At 45.2% G+C, this 26,445-nt stretch overlaps 1 protein-coding gene across 2 annotated transcripts; it reads right to left on the bottom strand.

Moving 5' to 3' along the window:
• Nucleotides 1–246: 246 nt before the first annotated feature.
• Nucleotides 247–24,674, bottom strand: LOC118791778 (uridine diphosphate glucose pyrophosphatase NUDT14-like). Of its 2 annotated transcripts, none has more exons than XM_036549204.1 (6): nt 24,618–24,674; nt 24,090–24,267; nt 11,238–11,281; nt 4,871–4,935; nt 2,725–3,010; nt 247–942 (listed from the first exon to the last, which is right to left on the bottom strand). In XM_036549204.1, exons 2-6 carry the CDS (start codon nt 24,168–24,170, stop codon nt 693–695), a joined length of 726 nt encoding a protein of 241 aa, XP_036405097.1. In that variant the 5' UTR covers nt 24,171–24,267; nt 24,618–24,674; the 3' UTR covers nt 247–692. The 2 variants fall into 2 exon arrangements, with proteins under 2 accessions (XP_036405097.1, XP_036405098.1); XM_036549205.1 differs by having other exon boundaries at nt 24,609–24,623.
• Between the last annotated feature and the right edge of the window lie 1,771 nt (nt 24,675–26,445).

Below are 26,445 nucleotides of genomic sequence, written 5' to 3' on the forward strand. Positions count from 1 at the left end.
ATCGCATCACGGTTAAGTGTGTCAGTTGTATTGGAGTGCCTCACAATGTTACAGTACACGGAACTTTCCGGAACTGAGATCTGAAACAATTCCTTAATTTGAAAGAAAATTCAAGTTTTTTTCCTAGAAAAATGTTGTTTCATTGATTCACAGTACACCTAATAGAACTAAGCAAATTTCTTTAAAAAATGGTAACATCAGTTTTTTTGACATGAATCTCAATAACAACAAAAAATGAGTGCAGTTATTACCATTGTCTTATTTCGCTCATTATTCCAGCGACTTGCAGTACATTTGAAATCACAATGTGGAGTTAAAAAGTAAGAACAGGCAGTTAAAGTGTTCTCTTAAGTCACTTAGGGAGGGAACAAAATTTATCATGACAAACCGGGAGCATTTGCTGTTGTGGACCAATCGCACGGAGCGGGCCTAGCTCGAGCTAACGAGGTCACAGTTCTCATTAGCAACCTACGCTAACTCAGACAAGGTTAAGTCGCTGCCGATACTGACCTTGGTGAAACAGCACCCAGGACTTACACTAAAAATAGACAGACAGAAAATAGAACAGAACAGCAGGTTTCTGCGTATGAAAGAAGGCAGAGGATTGCCGATCACAAAAAACACACATGGCAATAAACCTGGTATTGGAGAGAGCTGTGTCATGAGTCGCAGGGGCTTGGCAGTGGTGGTCACTACACATTGGTGGAGATCTTATACTTGGGCGACATGTTGCTGTGGAACCAGATGAAGCTGAAGATGACCCCGATGGTTTTGGGGATGCTCTCATCGTAGGCAAACGTCATGGCCTCCTGCAGGGGCACCTTGACCACCTCCACAGCCTCGCCTTCCCGCGGCTCACCCTCCACCGGGCCCACATGGTTCTCCTCCGACACCTCTGCATAGAACAGGGTCTGCTTGGCACCCGTCACACCCACGCCCGACCTGCCAGAGGGGTCAGAAGGTTCAGAGGTCACTTGGGCCACGGCTCATGAGGCAGGCATAACAAAGACACCACCCAAACAAATACACACACACACACATACACCAAATGAAAGTGATGAAGTAATGACATGAGCATTTGAAAGCCAGGAGCAGAGACGCACAAACTGATGCCATCTCTCCTGAGGCACAGTGGGTAGTTCTGGACCTGTTACCTGACAGCAAGCCAGCTCAATCAATCAGAAGAAAGTCTTTCAGCAGGCTACCCTGACACAGCTGCAAGCCAACCTAACTTATGAGCATTTCAGGCTGAGGGGTTGATATGGGCATAGCTCCCCTCAACCCCCAACCAGTGACTGGCCACACAGTCAGAATCTTTCAGCTTGCCCTGCCATAAGCTTCTTTAGATATTCGTCCTGGAGCTTAAATTCAGATAAATGCAGTGGCCAAGAGCCCCCACTGACCCCCATATCCACCGCACCTCCAAACACGAACAGTGCCAGAGCAAGGAATGCTCGGTAGAATCAGGAGACATAAAGCATATTTTTACACGTCTGTTACACTTCTGGCACCAGCCCAGACTCCTACCAAGTCAAAATTATAAGGCAGTTTTTTGTGTTGTGTAACCAAATTAAAATGGTTTTAATGCTTTGATAACTCTGATTTACCAAATGTATTCGACAGCTTCAATTCAGTGTATTTCAGAACAAACCTATTACATATTCTTCCTCCATTTGCTCATATGTCACCTCCTATGATAGGAGATGAATTAAAACCAAGGGGCATATAAGAGTTGCTTTCACCTATATCCAAACACATGGCATTCCATTTCGTGTTCAGACATAATCCAAACAAGACAACCACTGCCAGAGACACACTACCATAAACATCCACCCACGAACGCACGCTAACACACACATACATACACACAGACACACATGCATGTGTATACACACACACACACACGCACACACACACACACACATAAAGGAATATACACACACATGTCCACATGAACATCCACATATGCACACATGCACACACACTTCTCTGAACTGAGTGAGCACTATTCTGGTCCTAATTCCTCTCAATGGAGGGAAACCCAATATCTGTTGACAGGCATGAAGCAGGGCAGCCCCAGGCCAGGGCCTGAAGAACACGCCATCGCGCAGATCAGGCTTGCGCTTGCCTAAAGAGGAAGTGTTCCTTTCCCTTCATGCTAAGTGCAGGCACAGCCTCATAGGGGCATAGAGGTTACCATGACACCCACTCACACCAACAAAATACAAGGGAAAAATGAAAAAACAGACAGCAGAATGCTCAAACATGCAGCCACAGCTCCTTCCAGAGTATTATGTTTTTTGTTCAAGTATTAATATTTTGGCTTAGAAGATGCCCGTTCCAAGTTCAACTTATATAGCTTACATTTTATGAATCCTGCAGACTACCTGTGATGTCTAAAGGGCAAAGAACCGTCCCTTGCATGACTTGTCATTTAACTACACCTTAAACTGGGAGAATCCTCATCAGGAAGTCCACTGACCTCAGATACAGCATGCCTGTTGGACTCCTCCCCTTCTACACGTTTTATAGGCACATTTAGTACACCGTTACATTAAAGGCACATTACTTTAGGCAGGAGTGAATCTTAGGTGTGTTTGTATGGAGATGTGCATGAATCTCAGGTGTGTTTGTACAGAGAGGTGTGAGAGTCTCAGGTGTGTGTGCACAGAAAGGTGTGTGAATTTCAGGCGTGTGTGCACAGACAGGTGTGCATGTGATCACCTGTAGGAGGTGATCCTGCGCAGTTTGGTGACAGGCACATCGTAGCCACACTCCTGCAGGACCCCTTGCCGGGCAATCTCCTCCAGCGAGACGTCGGGCTTGTCCACCAGGCCTGCGCACAGCTCGTACGTCACGCCCGCTGACACAGGCGGCAGGTCCGGGGCGGCTCCCGTCTCTCCCTGCTCCTCCCCCTCCTCTGGTGCTGGCCCTGCTTCCAGCTCTGCCTCTCCCTCCTTCTGCTCCGCCCGGCCGGGCTTGCTCCTCTCCCACTCACACACGTACACAGCTGTGGGGTGAGACTGCTTGTGAGTACTGCCCAGACGCACCGCACCACCTCCTCAAATTCATTTACATGTCAACTGTGGAGTAGTAACTGGGTTTTATCCAGAGTCCCAGGTGAAGCACTGCTGTTGTGCCCTGGAGCAGGTTAAATGCTCTATTCAGCCATTAAATTGATAAACATGGATAACATGTATAATTCATAAAACGTGTGTTCATATTTTGCAGCCTTCAAACTTGCCTTAAGCTCTTTGATGCTCACTCTTCTGAAGATGAAACTGCAAGTCGCCATGATTGATATCACACGTAATATCTGAATATTTAAAATGCATACATTTTCCATTGAGTTTTAATTATATACTGGCATGTACTCTACAGGGGTAGACATGAGCAGATGTAGCCTCACAAGGCCCTGAGGCAGTGTCTCAACATCATTCCTTAACACAGAAGCTGCCTTTTCTCTGTTGTTTGTTGGATCACAAGGACTTCCCTCCACACTGATTGCTGGAATCTGGGTAACACAGACAGGAACCATGACTGAGTGGAGACGTGCTGGGGGAGCAACAGAACAACACAGGAATATTTGATCCACTCAGCACATTAAAATGACAATGCCGGCGAAAACACTGAGAAACGCGGTGGATATCAAGGACATGTGGTTGGTTATGGGACACCGCGGTCTCCAAAATCACATACCATGTTGCAGAATAAAAACCTCTCCCACAGCATACAGGTCTCCCTTTAAAGGGATACTTCACTTATTTGTCTTCAACCCCAGAGTCTGATAAGAGGGTATATACCGTCCTCTTCTCTGTGCATCCAATAACCCAGTCTGACAGCGCTACCGCTAGCCTAGCTTAGCATAGTCGCTGTAAGTGCATTTGATACGTTTAGCCTCAGTGACAAAATAAACTTCCTAACAACTCCAAAGTGTTCCTATTTTCATGGTGTGACTTACACCAGACCCTGGCCTCCCCTGTCTATTATCACAAGTTTTTACAACACACCGACCCATGATCGCTAAGTTTTTGTTCTGTTTGAAAGGCTACACAGAATCTGACTGTGAACTATGTGCTAGCCAGCTGATAGTTTACCGACTTCTCAAACTCTCTCAAACTCTCTGATTGCAGGCTAGCGGTAGCGGTAGCGCCGTCAGACTGGGTTATTGGATGCACAGAGAAGAGAACGGTATATACCCTCTAATCAGACTCTGGGGTTGAAGGCAAATAAGTGAATTCCAAAAATGTTGGAGTATCCCTTTAAGTGAATTGGTAACACCTTGTATTTAGTTCACAGCTGATATCCCGTCTTCATGGCATGCGGCTCTAATATGCTTTTTAAACGTTACTCTCGCGTCTTCATGTCTGTTCCTTCGGATGTTTATTCATGAATAAGGCTACATAACATGCTGTTCCCTGTGGGTGCTGTGGACTGCCTTCCTTAAGCAGTGAGAGCTAGTCAGCTTCTGAATGGGGGCGGAGCCTTATACTACTGACAGAAAAGGGGAGGGTAGTCTGTCACACTTGATTCTCTCAGCAACAAAAGTCAGATCATGGAGCGGCAGCAGGAGATTCTAGCTGATGCATCTGAGAGCGTATCAATTCCTGCTGGCAATCAATCCTCTATGCTCCAAACAGGGTGCCTTTTAGCACAGTATGTAAGTTAAATATCAGGGACCAGACCAGACCTGCCTCAACCGCTTTTATAATAGATTCGCAATCCACACATGTTCCTTGCATGTTCTTTTCATGTGTTTTGCTGTTTACATGCAAAGTTTTTCACCTGTACAGAATTACTTAGGAAACCATTTACAACCTATGTTCATTTTTTGATTAGCCGCGCACCAGAAGGAGGCAGGGAGAGTTACCTGGGCGGAACTGCTTGACCAGGATGAAGCAGTGTGAGGTGGTGTTGAAGATCAGGACCGAGACGCTGGAGAGGGAGAGAGAGAAGGAGAGGGAGATGGGGAGAGAGTAGAAAAAGGACAGTGTCAGCACACACGTACTTCTGCATCTCCTATTACAGGAAAACAGGAGGTTGGAAAGCATCAAACTCTGAGCTGAAATGTTCAGGCCCAGGTGAAGGCCCAGAAAGGGCTCTGTGAGTCATGTAACTACACCCATCCACCACAGCTCAGGTCAAAATGAGTGAAGAGGAAGAGGAGGGCTGACATCACTTCCTCTGTGTAGGTAAACATGCGTTGTAGTAGTAGTTCATGCTTCAGTTCTTTTAAAATTACTCATTTAAATGCATCAAACTATGCAAAACATTTCCTTTTTTCAACACACTAATGTCGTCATTTGTTTGATGTTCTGTCTTGGTCAGGGTTTGACTGCATTGTTGTTCTTGAATGTCTTTGTTGTGTCTGTCCAATTGTCTCTGAAAAGGAGGAGTTTTCAAATGACACATCTGGTCAGATGAAAGTGTGACTACTAGGATGACCGTGACAACAATGGTGACAATGGGGAAGGAGGGGGTGAAGGTGCATGCTGGTGTGTGGACACCGACAGCCTCAGTGCAGAGTGTAGTACGTTTGTGTTCTCATGAAGTCAAGCACTGATGTCGCCATGACAATGGAGTTGAAAGGCTGCTTCACCAATGTCCACCACCTAATCATCTTTACTGCCAGATTGATGATGGTGGGGAATCCTAGTCATCAAACTGATTGATGGACCAGAAAGAGCAGAATTTAACTCTACCAAGATGGCTTCTTTCATAACAAAAGCTTGTCCCGACCAGGGGACTGGGCCACAGGAGTGTGCCGTCCAGTGTGTGACAGCTTCATCCCTGGGACAGCACCTAGCTGCCACCAGTGCTGCTCTTCAGGATTGAATTCAGAACACAGAAACTGGAACTCGGAATTTTCAATGTTACTCACATGTGGCCGAAGACCATCAGATACACTTAATATCTGTGGTCCAACCATTCAGGTCACTCTATTTGATTGTTTAAACAGCATGAAAATAACCACCAGCCCCTCCCACCTAGGACAACAGACAGAATTAGCCAGCAGGTCAGCAGAGATTATTAAAGATTATCATGTAATTGATACCCAGGCCTGTTTTGTAGTGCATCTTTACAGTGCCCTTTGGTAATTCTTAAAGGGACTTTTGAAGTTTCCCTCTCATGGTAGATGTTTTTCTTTAAAGACAGCATGGCTTAGGGCTATTGAAAATCATTGGCTGGGATGTGACTGCTGGCCATGACCTCGCTCAGTCGCATTAGCGCAGGATTAGCGCCTCGCCCTCCGTTTCCCGGCTGCACATTAATTCAGCACTCCTGGCTAATTCCGTAAAGAGAAAAGAAAAAGCCCTGGCCTTAAGACGCTCTGTATAATGAGATTTCTCAAAGGGATAAGGGGACACCCCTGACGGTCCACCGGCCTGGTGACCCAACGCAGGCTTTGGCTAACTCCGCCCCCAAGTTTACTCCCCCGCCCACAGCATTCGTCTTCTCAACAACACCTTTTTAGGAGCTTAAAACCATTGACGTGTTTACTATGCCTACAAAATGCCTGCCTCACAGATAAGATGCTTTTTTGATGTCCTGTGAGTGTCTCCCATAAACATATACAGTGCCTTGCAAAAGTATTCTGACCCTTGACCAATTCTCACATTTTGCTGAATTACAGATGTAAGTTACATTACATGACATTACATTCATTGAGCAGACACACTTATCCAGAGCGACTTCCAGCACAAAAGAACAGAAGTCTATCCATTCAAGTTGAATGAGCAGCAGTGTTAGACCAGGCTCACAACACTCCCAGACCAGTGGGTGTGAGTATAACACTATTCAAGCCCTACCACAAGTTAACTTGTGCTACCTGAATAGACAAGGGAAAAGTTCCAAAATCAATGATGACAAACTACCGTGTTCAGGTGCAAAGCAATACAAATCATGATCTTTTACTTATTCTGAAAAGAAGCCAAGGACAGCTTAGATGATGGGTGGTACACCCTGTTGAGAGGTGTCCTTATCTTAATGTGGCAGGGACTTCCACTAACATGGCCCAAGTTCCCTATTCACTGCCACACACAGATGATACATTGAAATTTTGCTCTGTGTGATATTCTACCTAAATCTCTGAAACTCAAAATTAGATTATTTTAAGGTGACATTGGTTTTATCTCAAAAATATTTATAAGAAAATAAAAATCTGGAATGCTGTTTGAATAGGTATTTGCCCCAACACATCAATATCTGGTAGAACCACCTTTTGCAGCTTTAAGATTTTTGGCAAAAGTATATACCAGCTTTGCACACTGATTGGGAGTGATGTTTGCCCATTTTTCTTGGCAGATTTCCTGCAGGCTGTTCAGGTTGGTTGGATGACACTTGTGGCCCGCAATTTTCAAACAGTGACACAGATCCCCAATGGGATTGAGATCAGGACTTGGGGCCGCTGCAGGACATTAAGCTTTTTGTTCTTGAGCCACTCCAATGTTGCTTTGGCTTTGTGCTTGGGATCACGGTCCTGGTGAAAGGTCAACTTTCTCCCACGTGTCAGTTTTCTAGTATACTGAAGCAGGTTCTCTTGCAGCATTTCCCTGCATTTTGCTCCATCCATTCTTCCTTCAGTTTTAACAAGATGCCCAGTCCCTGCTGATGAAAAGCAACCCCACAGCATTATGCTGCCACCACCATCCTGAGGCATGAGCAGCATTGACTTTGTGCCATACACAGCGCTTTGAATTTTGGTCTCAATTCTTGGTCCCATCTGATCACAAAACATTTTCCCAAATCTTTGCTGGGTCACTGTCATAATTTCCAGCCAACTCCAGATGTGCTTCGACATTGTTCTTTTTGAGTAATGGCTTCTTTCTTGCCAGCCTCCCATACAGGTGAGTTTTATGCAGACCTCTTGATACTGTTGACTAGTGCACCTTTACTTTCTCAGCCAATGAACTCTGTAGCCCCTTCAAAGCTTTTGTTGGCTTCTCTGTGACTCCTCCCATTTCTCTCACAAGTCTTCTTACCCTGATGCGGAGTTTTGAGGAACGGCATTTCCCGAGTGGTGTGATGCAGCTTATGGATCCAACAGTGCTCACTGGGATGTCCAAACACCTGGATATTATTTTGTACCCTTTTCCTAATTTGTATTACTTTATACTCTAAATTCCATAGAATGTTATTTAGTCTTCATTTTCACACGTTTCCTTCAGATTCACAGCCTAACCAATGATCCTTTAACAGAGTGGGGTTTTTATCCAGAAAATGTCACCGTTATTTTAATGGTTCACAGGTAGAAGACAATGGTAAGGCATTTGTGCCCTCTGCAATTTTTTCATCTGTCTAAACTGGGAGCTTCCAGGACACAAGGGTTGAATACTTCTGCAAACAGCATATTTCAGTTTTTTATTATTCTTAAAAGTATTTTCTAACATAAAACCAATGTTACATATTTATATATACATATATAAGCATTTAAAGAATATCTAGAGCTGTTATTTAAAATAACTGTTCCCCTGAGGATGATCATTACAAATTTTGAATATAAATCTAATTAGATACTGAAATTCAATGTATGGCTAAATATTGCTTCCTTAAAAATAAGCCCCAGGGAAAGCGTTTTGCTAGATGCAGTGAGCACCATTCACCAGCTAAATTACTCCAACGAGAATGCTGTATAAACGGTTGGTACGTCAAACCAAACACTTTCCCTCGGTTTAACTTTCCCATAATACAACCCAACTGATATTGAAACAAATGTTTGTGCTGAATATCTGTCATACTAATGTGCTGATGGAATAAGAGGACCTAAGAAAGGTGTGTGAAATGCATAGTGAGATTCCGTATGTGCATTTCAGGATGGAGATGGAGCAGCTGTGTGTGTGTGTGTGTGTGTGTGTGTGTGTGTGATGGAAGTGGAAGGGTCTGGGGATGCAGGAAGCCCTGCCCAACTCCCCAGCCCTGCGGTTCCCGTGGTGAGCACGCCTTGACGACAAACGTGTCCGTTACTGGTTACTTTGGGAACACAAAGGAAGAAAACGCACTGTATTATAAAGATCCGGGAGGGAAGCCCTTTATCAGAAGCCTCGGCCACCCTGATAACAGCAGCCCAGCTCGCTATGCAGCTCTATCAGGGCTAAAGGATCTCTGCTGCCTCTGGCCCCCACACCCACACTAAAGCACATACAGCAGCAAGAGGTCAATTTCAGGCTGTTCACTCCTACACTGTTTAGTACTGATAAACAGCCCCTACAGACAGAACCAGGGCGGGTCAGCTGGTCCCGATCTGTCTGGACCAGAACACCTCTGCACGTCTCCACTGCAGTCCGCATCACCACTCTGTCTTGCAGAGTCTTGTAACATTTAAATCGTAGGTGAATACACACCTGGGGAAACACACAAGGTGGTCTGATGGGTGGTTGAGCCACAGTTCTTTCCACAGAACTTGCAGGTTGCAGATGAAACTGTAGATGCCTGAAGGAGGCAAGAGCTATTGTCCTTGGTCCATACCAGTCACAACCTGCTGTTTACAACCTGACCACACCACACAGGACCACACCCCCATCCCACATGGCCACACCCACATCAGACCACACCTCTGCCCCATATGACCAAGCCTGCATTGGACCACAATCCCATCCGGCCTGACCACACCCACACTAGACCACACCCCATTCTGCGAACCTACATCCCACCCCCAGGCTCCCATCATAAAAACTGACTGCACTCTCTCCCATTGTCTTCTCTCCGGCTATAAGAGCATCCTCCATGATTGATCATAGACCCTACATCACGTGCAGGATGATGCTAATGAGCTGATAAGATACTAGCCCTAATGGCTTTACCTTTCAGCCAGGCCCACCATTCCCGCAGTGACAACCCCCACAGGCTTGAGGGGGTTAACACCCCCTACACACTCACACACTCTCATATACTATACTCCCTCAAATACACACACACACACGCACAAACACACACACACACACACACACACACACACACACACACACACACAAAATGCAAGCATACACACTTACAGATACATGCATACATACACACACACACAACCACACACATACACAGGTCTTTATTGGTTCCAATACGATTATGGAGAGTACAGCAGGAGAGTAACCTATCTGTTCCAGATTAATCAGTTCCCTGGTGAGCTGTGAGCAGAGGAGTTACAGGGACACAGAGACTACACATCTGGGAACTATGAGGAGATACACAGGCCCTCAGAGACTACCCCAGTCCTGCAGGCCCCTAATGGATGCTGTATAACTACACTGTCCAATCACTGGGAGCAGGAGGCTGTGCATTTGACTAACTGTAGAAGATGGGAGAGGCATCCAAACAATTTGATTCTCCTCTTCCTGAAGCTCATGCCAAGCTTCATTCTACTTCAAGCCTTATTCAAAGTTGAATTGCCTCAGTTGCAATGGTGATTAGTGGAATTGGGGAGATCCTAATACTAGTACAAGAGGACCTTCAGGATCAGCTTTAACAAACAGCATGTCTACAATGAGAAGGTCAGTTTGGTCTAGAGCCACACCCCCTCCACTGGGCTTTAGGGTGAAAGCACAACAGGAAGTCCTGATTGACCTTTTGCAGAAGGCAGTGGTGTACTTTGCATATTTCATTCAGCAGAAATAGATTCTCTGCCTGCTTACCCCTGGCTCCTGTCAAAATGGATTCTGTTTGTGGGAGCTGTTTATTCAGCATGCAAAAAAAGAACAAAGTTAACACTCTGACCCTTCTATGGTGCAATTCCTGACCTTTGACCTCTGCTTGGCTGCCTAGGGGGGCAGAATGAGGGCACTCCTTTGATCTTCAAGTTCCTAACAAAGTGTTTGGCACAGAGGGTGTGATGTTGGACCGACTTTGTAGCCCCGCTTTCCCAGGCACATTCTCAGACATACCTGGTGTAATGATGCAAGGTGCAGAGCTCGTACCCAAGAAGTTGCTGGTTCGATTCCCTGCCAGCCTACTATTGTTGCACCCTTGGGCAAGGTGTTTAACCCATAATTGCCTCAGTAAATATCTAGCTGTATAAATGGATAAAACTCTAACCCATAGAAGTTGCTCCAGATAAGAGTGTCTGGTAAATGACTTGTGCCTTTTACATTTGTGTTAAGGTTTTTTTTAATCGTTGCTAAGACCATAATATTTTCTCATTGATCACATAATATTTTGTCATTGGAATGAAATGAATCAAATTAAATTAGTGTTGTAGGTTTGTATTGCTGCGTGGACAGAAGACGGATGGACAGTGACTGGCTCACCTCTCATGGGTCCGCATGAAGTCCCACGACTTCTTCGCACCATTCTATGAACAAAACAAGAAAACAAAATGAAAACCAGACTGGATCCAGGACCCTCAAGACGATTGGTTTCTGTGACAGTGCCCGGATTTGTGCCAATGTCACCAGCCGAGTGCCCTTAGACACTAATGGTGAGGACTCACAAGGGAGGATCCAGCCTGTGACCTCAAGTGGACATCTGTTTGTCCTCTAGTAGTTAGAACAATTTACGAGAGACATCCTACCTCATGTAGAAGTGCACAATGTTACAGATGTACATCTGGATTTCTATTCAGAACAACCTGTGAAAGAAGCTGGCAACTAGGAAACAGAAAACAACATGATTCAATAGCTACAGAAACAACAACTACCCTTGTAGTCTCTTAGTCTCAATCTAGCAACAACTGACTTTAAATTCTTCTCTAAAATCAGGTCTTGGTCATGCACAGGAGTTTAGTCAATTATGATGATGGGATCAGGGCAGGAAAGGTGTATGGGAGGACTACAGCGACACATTCCAAAACGAGGATCAAAACTGGAACATATGATATAAATGTTTTGAAAGCAGGGGGGATTGTATTTGAGCATTACCACATGAAGAGTTACATTTTCGGGGGACTATCTGGGGTGGGGGGGGGTGACTTTTTAAATCCACCCTGTATCAACCATGAGCGCACAGTACCTATGCCATAACCTTTTTGGGGCTAAGGCACATCAAAGGTCAAACCAGAAAGTCAAGTCACACCAACTTAAAGTTGGTTATCGATTATGAAGAATGTCACACACATTATGGTAGGCTATAATATCATTAGCGAGATTTGACCCATATTGCACTACAGCAGACTGCCAAATAATTATCAAAGAGATAGTTAAATCAGACAGGCAATCGTATAATTTGTTAAAAATGCACTGAAGTGCATCGGAGCAAAACTTGTCCGACATCATGAACAGCAACATACTAAAATAAAATAAATAAAATAAAACAAAACATTACTCCATTAACCCTTTCGCACGTACAGTCACACTGGTGTGATTTGCCGTTTAGTGTGTATGCTAAAACCACTGCAATTAGAACACTAGATTGGAAAATTCTAGCTAATTTTAGCTTTGAGGAAACAGCGATTTAACATTAAAAAAATAGCAAATGCCAACTGAAAACTATGAGAAGCTTAATAACACTAATGAAACCATAACAAACCATATAACATAACACGCGCGCTACATAGCATAAAAGTAAGTTACTTGGGAAAGGGTTAATAGCACAATATAAAACATCAGTCTTTTCAGAGTATAAGTGCACACACACACACACCTATATTAAAAGGCATCGGGTTCCTCAAAATTCCATGACACACTTCACTTTGCCTCATGGCACACCAGTGTTTTGAGAACCACTGACCTAAGCAACACTCTGCTGGGGTTAAACACTGATATGATGCTGTTGTTGAGATCCAGGGCTTTTCTTGCAGCAAGATTGCTTCTTCCATCCTTCACCCACCTTCCAGGAGTCCCAGCACATTACCCAACAGCTCAGACATGGCACTAAACCCCACAGCTGTCTGGAATTCCCCTCCCCACCCCCTTACCCCTTCCCCTACATCCCTCTCTGCCTCTACCCACCCCAACCCCAAAATTCGCCCACCAACCTGACAATCCAGCTCATGCTCTACAGAGGACATTAAACCAATGTGTTATTTTTTCTTTTTTTGTAAGGCTTCGGGTTATGACACAGACAATGGTCCTGGAGAATTTGCATAGTGCGGAGCAATCTCTGAAGTGACGTGATTACAGAATGTGGAAAAATGTTTTCCCCCGCCCCCTTTTCACAAAAGACAGAAATGCCAAACGCCCACGTGTCTTTTAGTGAAAGAACAGAGGAATGCTCTTCTGTTTAATTACAGGTTGAGTTTGACATGCCATGCCATGGTTCTAGAGCCTTACAGCACTGGGACTTAAGTAAGGTTTAAGACTAGGGATGCACGATATTGGATTTTTGCTGATATCTGATATGCCGATATTTTCAAACTCATTTTGGCCAACTGCCGATGCCGATACCGATATATAGTGTGTGTGTGTGTGTGTGTGTGTGTGTGTGTGTGTGTAAAAATGGTCTCACTCCTCTCCAGAAGCAGAGAGAAGCTTAGCAGCACACAATTAGCATTCTCACAAGGTGAGAAACCTAGCTAGGGGGGTCGGTTGAAACCATTAGGCCCTCCGTTCAAGTCCTGAAGCACAAGCTCGGCGATCGCGAGCTGTCTTATTTCCCATCCCATGAGCAGAGACACAATAAAGGTACAGAAAACATTATTCCCTGTCCAGTGTCGTTGTGTAATTATACAAACACAGAAATTACGCCCTCTGTTCAAGTCCCAACGCAGGAACTAGGCGATCGCGGGCTGTCTTGTTTTATTTCCCATTGCCGTCTCTGCTTCCGGAGCCGCGTTACCATATATATATGGTTTCACATCCCCTCAAGAAGCAGAGAAAAGCTTAGCAGCTAGCATCCTCCCAGAGTGAGAAACTTAGCTATATATTTTACCCCTCCTCGCATCACTGGTGCTTTACAAGCATTGCAAATAGCAATTTTGTTATCCGTTTCAGATTCTTCGAAATACTTCCATACAGCTGACACGTTGAAGCTTGGTGCTGGCACTCACAACAAACATTTAGCGTCATTGTGTGTGCATAGTTAATGCACCTTATCGGCCAGGCACATCGGCAGATATGAAAGTTTTTATCACCCGATACCAATGTCGTGCCGATATCATCGTGCATCCCTACTTAAGACCCCCCAGGGTTACCAAGCCTAGCTAAGCCATACCTGCCCCCACCCCCTGGTCCGGACTGTGTGTGTTCACAACCAACACGCATGCTGGACCGAGCGGGTACTACAGGCCAACTGTGTGCTCACCTACAGGCAGCCAAACTGATACTGGCCCTTAGCATTGAAATGCTAGGAACAGGAAACACTACAGAGCCATAGCAAGAATTCAGATGACACATACAAAGCTCTAAAATGCTTTCTGTATGCCAATCCTAGCATGAAAATGCAGCCTATGCCCTATCAATGGGAAACACTATGGACCAGAACATGAAGTCTAAATCCTATTGGCCCCTCCCGTAAAGCTTAGGTACGTCAGACCATTCCGTTCCTGTGAGCAATTCTGGGAGATGCATAGCGCTGCAGGGGCCCTGTTGAGCAGAGGGGTGATGCACACAAGATTTATCATCTGTGGGGGTGGCAATGACTGCACGGATACAAAAACATATATGGCATTACACCGCCCCCCTCCCCATGAGCCGTAGTTCCACAGAAACCACACTGAAGGAGCTTGCAGGGAAACACAGCTGGTTCCTCATGAAGCGCCTGCTACCTTCACTAAGAGAAAATCTGGTACTGGTTTACACTGTGGCTGAGACCATAAAGCTCACAGCACTGAGGGCAACTTGTAATAGAACTGTAACTAGCCTCCCAGTGGCCATGTGCCATATTAACCAGCAGAGAGAGCATGTGTACATGTGTGCATTTGTTTGTGTTTGTGTTTTTGTGTGTGTGTGTGTGGGTGTACAAAGAAGAATAATCACACTGTGCACTTCTGCTGTAATGCTGTTAACAATCAAGACAACATGCTGAACAGAGGCCTTGAAGTCGACACATGGCTGTTTTGTGGGTCCATTTATTTCAGTTTTGATTCCTTTGTAGCTGTATCTAACAGCTGAGAAACCACCTGGACATGCACATGATTCACTATGGACTTGGATCACTTGCAGGACTGCAATGAACCCAAGATTTGGCAGATTTGAATGTAAGTAGCCATCAGAACAGGAGGGAAAAGCACCATGGCGTCTCACAAGCTGCAGCCTCTTGCACCCTCAGCTCAGAGCATGTGCTTAAAGGGCAGCGCGAGGCTTAACAAACCCCCACAATGGGTGGAGCTGCCAGGTGTCATCAATCGCCGACTCCTACCAACCAATGAAAAAGACTGTGACCTACAGTGCAGAGCTGCAATGGGTTCAAGCCAGTGAGGCCTTGGTTGTGCACAGGAGCTCTGCCCGCCACGAGGTTTGAGAAGCTTCACCTTCCCGCCTCCAGTCAATGAACACTGCCACCTGGACAGGGAACACCTGGTGGCTGTTGCCATGACTCTTACGTGGTTGCGTGGGCGTGAAACACAAATACGCTCTCCTTTAAGGGCAGGGCTGGCCGCCAAAGACACAGCTCTCTGACAAGTGCGCACTTGTGCATATAGCTGTGGAGATGGGCATGTTTGGCTAGCTGATCGGAGGTCAGGAATGGGGGGTGAGGGAACTTTTTTAGATGTATGTAGATCCGCAGTATGGCCACAAGATGGCTATCAATTCCAAAAGGTCACACCTCCATTTTGGCAAAACTTCAACAAGAGGCGCTCCCTTAGTGCCACGAGTTGCCTTACATTTTGAGCGTACTCACTGGGTTTGGTGCTGTCCACATGCCTGCTAAATCAAAAACACACTTTTCAACAAAAAAAGAGAACCAGCTTTTCTGGGTTAATTCCTTTCAGTGGCCCCTCGATGCAACAATCACTCAAAACGTCCAAGCCAGTCATTTAGAGATGAGTTAAAGCCTTCACTGATGTAGCCTTTCTTCAAAGAAGTACATTAGAAACTGTAAAGGTGCGTTTTAACCGAACGCAAAGCGAAATTTACGAGCAATGCGAATTCATGAAAAGTCAATGGCAGGAGGTGAATGGGCAGAGTTAATCGCGGCGAAACTGCGAGCGACGCAAAATGGGTGAAATAAGCGTTCGCTTGAGTTAAAAAATGTTCAACTCGGGTGAAAATTTCGCTTGACAAAAGCCAATCACCTTCAAGTAAGGCTAGAAGCCACGCCCCCTTTCCAGAAATCTGAGGCTGATTGGTATTGCTCGTTAGCTGATGTTTCAAAACGTGAACCCATCATTGTGTTGACTGTTAACTTTGAAACTTCAGAGAAACATTACTTCTTAAAAAAGTTCACAAGAAATGACAAACTGCTTGTGTGCGGTATTTATATACGCTAATTAACTAGCTAGCTAGCAACGCAAGATAACTTAGCTGTCTTCTATTGTGTCTAGCAAACTTGCTAGCAGCGCTGGTGTAATCAAAAATGGTTGCTGTGACATGGTGCGAAATTCGCTTGTTTATTTTTCAGGCAAGCGATCAAACCCGTGCAAGGAAAGCAAAGCGAAATTTCACGTCGTGTTCGGTTAAAACGCACCTTAGGAAAGAGAATACAGACATGTTGCTGCCCAAACTGCCTTAGGTCACAGCTCGCTACACAACAGATCTCACACATACAGGTGGCAACAATTACAAATACATGGAGTGTTCCTGCTGCCAAATGGCCCAGAGACATGAACCCGCATCCCTTTGCAGAGATGCTACACTGGTAAGTGCTAAAGGCCAGAGCAGCTGATCTCTTATCCTGGAGTGTGACTGTATGAACAGGCTTTTGTTCCAGGCATGACCTGTCTAAGAATCTCTCTCAGGTTGTGGTCTAAGAGGTTGCTTTGGTCAAGATGATTCAGTGCACCCTGACTGATGCATGCTATGGAATCCTTCTTTCTGTGCTCAACACCATTTCAACTATAGCAAATACTCAATGAGATTCCATCAGGCTACAAGAAGAGTTCCATTTAAGAATGCTTTTGCTGGGATCCTGAGTAGCTCAGTGGTTACAGTGTTCATCTTGAAAGCAAGTTGAGTAGTACGGCTGGGGTTCAATCCAGGTCATGCAATCAGCTGCTCTCAGGCACCCTGCAACTTGTCAAGCACCTGCAAATCACTCAGGTGACATCAGTGAAGCCATGCCTATCCTCCAGATGATGTTTGCTTTTCGATGAGAAGTATTCATTGTTAGCCTGTAAGTGTATTAGAGGATTGCATTAAATATGCCCAGGTCTCCTGTTTGATTGTCCAGGGGTGTCGTGGGAGATCAATCTAGCAAGCAATCAACAATTCAAAACTAGGATGTAAAAAGGAGTAAAACACATCAAGTAAAAGCTTAAAAAATTCAGTAGAGCTCTACTGTAACTGTAACACTGTACTGTAATCTGGGGAAGTTTGCTGTATATGTATTGAATACTGAATACTCTGACAGCCTAGAAATTTTGACTGCAGGGGTCCTTAGGGCTTATGACAAGGTTGTTCCTTTCAGAGTCATGACTTGGTGTCCTTCCACAGTCAGCAGAGATGAGAGATGACATCTTTGTCCATGTGCGGAGTCCACCCCTGTGCTGGTTCCTGTACTGTAAAATGACCCCAAAATCTTCCCCCAGTCTGGGTACTTCAGCATATTCTGGAAAGGTCAAGGAGGATAACGTAAGTCAGAATGCAAGTGTGTGACTCGTGCGAGTGTGTGTGCGTCTGCATGCATGACATTCTATACACAAATGTTTCTGTATGTCTACGTGTGCACATGTGTACAAGTGAGCATCTGTACGCATGTGCATGTGTGTGCGCACGTGCATGTACATGTGTATGTCTGTCCGCCTCAGACTGTACACAACTGTATATACCATCTTTTCACCCCTCCACCCTTCGTGATTGCATCCAGACTCCCTCTTCCTCCTCCTCTCCCTCAGTATCCGTCACAGGTGTGTGGCCCCAAACAACTCTCCTCCTCCACTCCACCTCCTGGAGCTCTCTGTCAGGGGACCCTTGGACAACGCAAGAACCCCCTTCCACATCCTGTCCCATGTTTGCGTGACAACCAGGACAGACTGAGATGACCCCTGTATGCTCCATCATCCAATGAAACAGAGCAGCTCGATTTCAGCAGTCGATAAGGCCAGAAAAAGCTAGCCATAGTCAATGTGTGCTGCAGCAGACAAAAGCTCCTAAAGTTAGCCACTGCAGATTAAAGAAGCTCCAGAAATAGTCACGCAAGTCCACGCATGTCAAGCTCTCCAACGAAATTTGAAGGATAAAATCATGAAATGTTCTAAAACACGCATCCAATTCCTTTCCCAGCTGTTTTGATCTGTCATAAAATTAACAGAGAAATGTCCTTGGACTTGGTTTTGCTTTTGCGTTGTTTTGTCAAAGTTTTTGTCCCCTGTACCAAAAACACAGTGTCCCCTGTGCTCCACACTCCCAACACTGTGCAAGATTTATGGGCCTTTTCCAAGAAGAACTAGGCCATTGTTCCCCTGAACAATTCACAATCTCGCACAGGACGCATGCACACAATGCCCAGAGTCGACGGCTCGCCCTGGCGGCAGAACAGCGGCTCCAGCAACGGTGGGAAAGCCCTCTAAAAGCCCAAAGTCTCAAACTAACAAAACTGGAGAGTGGCGAAAGGGGTGGGCGTTTGTTGTGGATAAACAGCGCTACACAGCCTTGAGAATCAGTCAGCTTTCCTTTCTTTAACCAGAGGGTGTGGTTCTCTGAGCCTGGACAGGATGCAGCAGTGCACTCTGGGATGGCGGCCTGCACGTACACACGGGGGTGGAGGGGAGGGAGATTGTAGCGTCGAAAGAGAAAAAGAGCGGGCGGATTCAGGCAGGCGTGATTGCTCTGAAGACTACATTGATGACCAAGATGCAAAAAGTGGTCCTCTCTCAGTAACCAGGACTCAACACATAAGTGGGCAGTGTGGGTACATAAGCCAGTCAGAGGCAGATCAGGGGTAACCACAGCCCACTCGAAGGCCATGACTCCTCCTGGTTCCATACCCTGGATTTCCCTTGATTCCATTCTGGGCTACTGTGGAGGACACTTGAAAGAGGCGGGATTAAGTCTCACAGTCTTTAAGGGCCTCCCTGTAGCAGGTCTCAAGAACACTACCCAGGAAGGGGAAGGGAAGATGTCTGCATGGTACCCATCCTGCTAATTCAGCCCTAATGCATTCATGATCATCCATCACAACTGCCCCAGCAAATCCCATTTCCTGTGCACACTGACCATCTTAAAAATAGATTGGAGGAATATGAGTGTTCACGCCTGCACACACACACACGCACGCACACACACACACACACATGCCTGTTTCAGCATTTCAAATCGAGTGGTTGGCTATGTCATCCAGCTGCTGGATTGCGAGCCCTTCTCACCCCTGACCCCAGGAGGTAGAAGCTGTGGGATCTGAACCCTGCCTGGAGGTGTAGCACAAAGAATCAACTAATTAATGGGATCCTGAGCCCCTAAACTCCTGCAGGGGTCTATATTAAGACAACATACACCAAACTCTGCTGGTTAGCCGGTTTGCTTGCTTGTGTGTGTGTGTGGACATGAGTATGTGTTTGTATGCACGCATGAACATTCATATTCCTCCAACTTATTTTCAAGATGGCTTCCATGTCCGCATGCAATTCTAATTTCCACAACCTTTGTGGAACCCCCTCAGGCTGTGTTTAACTTGTTGAACCCAGAGCCTTTCCTCTGACCGCTCCTCAGAGGCCCACAGGTGTCTTCTGCAGCATATATGATGCGCTGCAGATGAGAGTACAGACAGGACGGACACTGCCCAGCTTTCCATATTCATCCAGGGGGTGGATGCTCAGTTTTGATAAATACTATTTTGCTTTATTAATCAATGCTGGTAACAAAGACCTTATTTCTTATTTTGTTACAGACAAAAGTACGCTACTGTCATGCAAATGTGGTTTGTTTAATTATGCAGTTATCATTTTACACAAAAACATTGTTCAGCATTTGATAAATACTATTTTGCTTTATTAATCAGTTTTGCTGGTAAGAATTACCCACAAACATGAAAAAACCATAATATTTGAACTGTGCATGCATGCAATATTTTTGTATTTAATACAGTTACTAGCCTACTTATATTTCTTCAATAAAAAATAATCATTGTAATAAATGTCCAGCCCCCGTTTTTATTCACAACCCTCAGCATGGCCCTCAGTAAGTTTGAATTTGACACCCCTTTTCTACAGGGACCGGGACTGGGACTGGGAATAGGAATGGAACCTTACTCAGAGCTTTTGCTGAATAAAGTTTGACTGACAGAAGTATTTCTTGCTGAAATTCTTTCCTCTTCAAATAAAGAATCAGCGACTACGGCATAACAGTGCAATGTGCACTGAAAGAAAAATGCGCACCTTCGACACAAGCCTCACAACAAAAGAATGTCTAATGTCACTCCTATACACATTTATTTCTTTATTACAATCATTGTAGTATTTAGCCTGGAGAAGTACATTAATACTTTGCGCTGCATAATCACAGTCTATTCATGCTGTCACGATTCGACTGAACGGCTTAGCCCAGTATCTGAGCAGGTCAATGTAGCCATCACCAAATAAAAAAAATGCTCTATTACAGCAATGTCTTTCAGGAAAGCCACCAAGGACCTGCACTGACAGCAGCCAAGCTGGCTCTGAAATCATATTGGCCTGGGAATTTTCTCTGCAAAGGATTGATCTGAGATCCATGTCTTTCCTTCTCTTATGTGAAGGCTATTCACCTCAATATCATTCAGAATAAAACACTTGGTAAACACCTCTTTGTTAGGACAAATGAGAGGACAGGACCCCTAATTCCTGTAAGCAGGGAAGAAAGGGGTGACGACTCACAGCGCTGACCACCGCTGCAGCGCTAGATAGTCTCTTCAGGGTGGCCGCTAACAAGGCTAATGAGCCTCTCTGCTCCTACACCAAGCGTTCCTTTGGAGGAATCAGTAAGGAGGCGGCATGCAGAGCAAGTGTGTCACCCTGGATGGGGGCGCCGCTGACACACTTTTTCAAAACGCCCGGCACACTGTTTCTCAGCGCCACACTACAGAGTGAACAGCGGACACGACCAGGGGTGGGGTGGGGGATGGTGGCAGTGGTGTGGCCAGTTTGGCCATACAGCGTGTCTCTGGGGAGACAGCAGCATGGAGGGTTGGGGTGTGGGGGTGTCGTTTTGCATGAGAAAACCAGAGCACTTTCTGGGAAGGCATCGGCAGTGACATGTGAGGCACAGCGCGCCATGACTCAATCCTGCAGCTCCAGTGCCAGGCGGTAACCAAGGAGGAAACCACACGTGCTGAGACAGGTCTGCACTGTCACACTCACAGCAATAACCGAAATAGCGAACCTCTCCATCAACCATTTACAGGCACAAGAGAGATTGACTATATCGGCACAGTTGTCGCTTGATTTCCTTCAAGCGTGACAGCCTTTGCCTCTGTTTCATTTGTTAAAATTTCCTTTCAATGCATCTTATTAGAGCACTACGCCCGTCGCAAACAAGAATGATCCCAGGAAAAGATTATCAACGTTTTATTCGTTATCATTCTGGTGGGGGAAGCAGTCTCTCCTTGCTCTGACAGCGTAGCATATTGGTAACAGTGTGTTGCAGTGGTAAGAAGGATGACTTGTCACCCAAAGGTCGCCGGTTAATTTCCCAGGTTGGACAGTACCAGGGCAAGGCAATCAAATAACACAAGCTAGGTAACCTGATTAAATCTGTTAAGTAAACAAAATACATAATATGGTATAAAACTCTGTCAGCTGCAAAGTGGTTGAAAGTCTTTCCATTCACACCTGAGAATGGAAAGGAGATTAGGGGCCAGGAGGAGATATGGATGCTGAAGCTGGAAATGGAATGCACATTTCCTCCAGTGCCCCCTGGTGGTGTATGAGTTTGATGACCATATTACAAACTAGTGGACCGTTTTAAGAACAAGCACAAGCCCATTTCTGAAGTTGTTTTCTGTTCAAAGCAGATAACTTCAGAAATGCAAGGGTCAAAAGCACCAACAGCGCCAAAAGGAAAGCACACCAAGGCTGACCAACAACATCTGGAACACCTGGTCGGAATGCATCGGGAAATTCCGACCGTGCCCCAGCCCCTCTGGGCACGATGACTCACAAAAGCAGAGGGCCAGGGGGAGGTGGGGGTTCGAGTTTCAATACAAGGAAACGTTAGCGAGCTGCAAGAACGCCATGATCGCCAGGCATGTGTTTCCTGGAAACAACCACAACACAAACACAAACAGGTGCCTCTTGGCCCCACCCACCCCCAAGACATCAACAAACCACTTAACATCCTGCAAGCAGCCAAAGAAATGCCACTGCTTCACAAAGGGTCTGCTACATTAATGAACTGGCTACTGCATGCTGTCAATGGCCTGCAAGATGCTACGCAAGATACTCTTAGTAATGGCTCCATTTGAAGAAAAAGAAACCACAAACTGATCTCCATGGGTAACGTTGCCAGATCCCTCACATTGAGGTGGGAGTGAACTCACAATTTACATTGGCAATTTATGGCATATATACCATATGAAGTATGTCAACCTCCTATATCCTATACATGTATTGGCAAAACCTGCATGATGTTGATAATGATGCATTCTGAAGAGTGTGCAGAGAAACTGTTCTGTGAGAAGGGGAAAAAAGATTCGTTTTCATGCATGAAGTCAAATTTACTCTAAAAACACTGAAAAAGCACTGCATATAATATACGTATATCGTGTATATACGTATATTATATATGGCCTATTCTACATTCTTCCTTTGGTTAGATTCTTATTATGAAAACATAGTTGAGGCTGAAGTTCCACGGTGGCAGAGAGACACCAGTCTCAACCTCTTTTGACAGGGGTATTAATCCAGTATTTTAAAGAACGGTAGCAAGCAGCAACTCAACGTAACCCTCTGTCGTTCTGGCAATACCGTACCGTTGAAATAATCTATTCTACACGCAGACTGCGCAAACAGCTTTCTTGCTTGGCAACCCACGTACCTCCGAGGGAAGTGACTGGCCATACTTGTGTTTTTCCCGTTGAGTCGCATTTTCAGCGTATCACTCAGAAATTATGAATAGTTATATGTGAAGGATGCTGCGCAGTGAAGCCCACGCACGCATTGGCGCGCACACGATGCAAGGACACAGCCGATGTCAGCATGACCTCTGCACGTCTATGAGGATCGATGAAGTGATGAAATGCAAAGCTCTCAGACCTTGGAGTTGGTCAGTTTGACAGATGCGCACTCGTGTGTAGCTGAGCCATTGAAAGCACTTTATTGATTAAAATGAGCACATAAAGCCTTACAACAGAAATGCCTTGGGGATGTTATTTGATGAAATATTTAGGGAGACAGCGATTTTTTTCCGCTTAGAAAACAAGATGATCCATTCATAACCACTGATTACGGCCACCACGCAGCGTTCCGGATGTAAAAAGAAATCAATGTCTAAAGGTTTGTAATGCTTTCAGGGATAGAACCTTATTTGCTACGAAAAGCAATGGTACTAAACGTTTATACTCCGTATACGTATAACCACTTAATTGTACCTTGATTGCTAGCTATCTCGGTTAGCTTGTTACCAGAGTTCAACTAGCTGGTTAACGAATCCAGCGATTAATGACGCTTGGTAATATGGCACACTAATTACTACATAAACTAACTACTGAGAACCGCAAATATCTAGCTGGCTAAGTAGCGACACCGAAGGCGTCAAGCCAACAGTTTCTTGCTAACTACAACTAATACAGGGCATGTGTTTCGCTAGACACAAAACAGTAAAGCTAGCCGCCACCAGAAAGTCGGAATTAAATCTGCAATTCTACTTATTACCATTTTAATAATAATCGCTATCACTGTCATAATTAGCATGCACTACAATGACTGGGCGGCTAGCTATAGTTGTATTCCATTGTTTATAGCTGTCTAACGTTAGCTGCACTGTCTAATAGCTGCACTGGCTAATAATATTACAGCAGCTAGCTACCTAGCTATAACTGCACTGGCTTTGGCAGCGAGCAAGCTATGAATGGGGGTTGGGCTGCTCACAACTAGCCATCTTCATAAATGGAATCGGCATCTCTCGTAGACAACCCACGAACAGGCTACATCGACTCACCTGGCTGTAGTGTACCCTGAACGGTTTCAGGTGATTGGAGCTGGTGCACGGAACGACCTGGATATTATTAATCTGGTCCATGCTTCACACAGATTGCTAGCTAGCTAGCTGTCCACTCGGTCTTTCAATCTCTCCAAGACTGCACAACCGCAGAACAGGATAACGGGAAGAAAAACGCCTACGGGTACCCACAAAGGACAGACCAGAAACGTAACGTTAGAATTGAACATAAAAGCCTATTGTAACCCTATCCTTGAAAGCCTATTGAAATCTTTATATTTAATAAAACATGATAATATGCTTGCGATATGATAATTTAAAAGGTAGGCTATTAATAGGCTATAGTTCAGATGTCATTGTGTATGTATTGGTATTTCGGATAATATATATAAAAATTTGCAAATTATTACATTGCCAGTGCAAGAAACAAACTTCAAACTCGTGTGCAGTGCTGGTGTGAAAGAAGCTAAAATAGGCTTTGGAATCTGTAGCGATGAAAAAATAAGAAACGGGACGAACTATCACTACCGTTCCTCTCCTCGCTCGTTCCGCCGTCACAGATGCAGAGGGACTCCGACATCCCAATTGCTCACAGCTGTGCAGGCGTGAGCGGTCGCAATTTCAAACAGGGGAAGGATCACGTTTTAGCTACGTCACACCCGTATTTTGTTAGTATGTAGCTACGTTTTCAGAAAGGCCACAGATTGAAATTTTTTTTGCGTCAAAGACCCTCGATCTGTGCTGCCCGCAGCTCTTCCCGCCTGACCCTCCAGGTAACCGTTTCCCCGCCGGTCACACCTCTGCATCACTTTTTGTTACTGCCGACCATATTGGACATCTGTAAATTAAACACTAAAATTGATTCGAACGCCAAACCTTGACGTCGGTATGCTGTACGTCATTACTGGGGAGTGGCACACCTGGCGGCTCACGTGGTGCTGCATCAGGTCTTTAATATTTCATGGCTTGGACTTGTACAGGCAGGCCACAGGGATGAGCGCAGTGAATTAAATCAACTCTCCTACATCTGTGGCTTTTGCTTCTGTTGCAAGACAAACGAACACCGTTGTAGCAGCCTACCTCCTGTGGCAGCCCTCCAGCAAATATTAATAGCAATTAGGGCAGGCATGTGTGTCATAGTCGTGATTAGGTCTGAACACTGGCCTACTTGATTCTCTGACTCACATACGCTTCTATAGCCCTACCCTTGTTTTCCATTTCTTTCGACATTAGTAGCAGCCAGAAGTATGGTGGTTCAGAAACTGGGCTTGTAGCTCAGATGTTGATTTAATTCTCACATGGGGCAGTGCACCCGTGTGTATCCTTGAACAAGGTGCTCAACCTGAATTGCTTCATAAAGCTCTATAAAAATACAAGATATTTAAATTGTGGCAAGTGGAGTGTGTGATGGGCATGGTCAACATGGTAGGCGAACCAAGCAGGCAAAAGGCAAAATCGTGCTGTTATGATCCTATATGATTTGAAAAGGCCGTTTTGATCCAATTTGTCGTGAATAGTATGCGTAACCACAAGACCTGTTCTGACCCAGGCTGTGGAAAATGTCGGGGGCTTTCTCTGGAAACGATAAGGGAAACGCGATGGCGGGATTTACAGATAATCTGTACAGAGATTTACACGGAGTTTTAAGAGGTTTCGCTTCAAAAGACAGATAACAACGCTGAACGAGGTTTCTAAAAGGATTACCTCTGGGCAAAAACGAGCTCTTTCATATAAAGATGTTATCCTCAACTCTTAATTAAAACGGTGAAATATGCCCATCTTGAAACTGCGCTGGCCGCCTGCGTTTCAAGATCATCCGATTCAAATCCCCGTCGTTCGTTCTCTTCCCATATAACCGACGGAATGCACGCACTTCTCTGACTGTCTCGTTAGCCTGCGCATAATGGATAGCTGTTAAGTGCAAAACATGTGGTTAAAGAGCAGCTTTAAGGAAGGAATCCATTTAGCTCTGCGTCTTATCTGTCGTTCTTTAGAAAGGGAAAGCAGCGCGTGCAGCTGTGGCTCACGTTTCCTTATCTCAACACAGCGCGGATTTCGGCTCATACAAACCATCTGGGCCGTCTTACATGGTACCCACCCTCCTGTCTGATCGTTCCTTCGCTGTCTGTCTCCCTTTCTCGATGATAAATGACTTGGCATGTCCTTTGATGTACCCACGGGTCACAGAACGGATTTTTTTCTTTGTGACATGAGTCAACGGTAAATCCGAAAAATCATTCTATGTAACTTTAACGCATAACATGCCGCTACACATAAGTAAAACGGAAAACATAAAAAGAACTTAACTCTAAATGTGAGAAAACTTCAACACGTATAAGAGAAGCTAGACTTTTCT

The sequence above is a fragment of the Megalops cyprinoides genome, chromosome 17 (genome assembly GCF_013368585.1).
Source record: "Megalops cyprinoides isolate fMegCyp1 chromosome 17, fMegCyp1.pri, whole genome shotgun sequence".
NCBI classification, from domain to species: Eukaryota; Metazoa; Chordata; class Actinopteri; order Elopiformes; family Megalopidae; genus Megalops; species Megalops cyprinoides.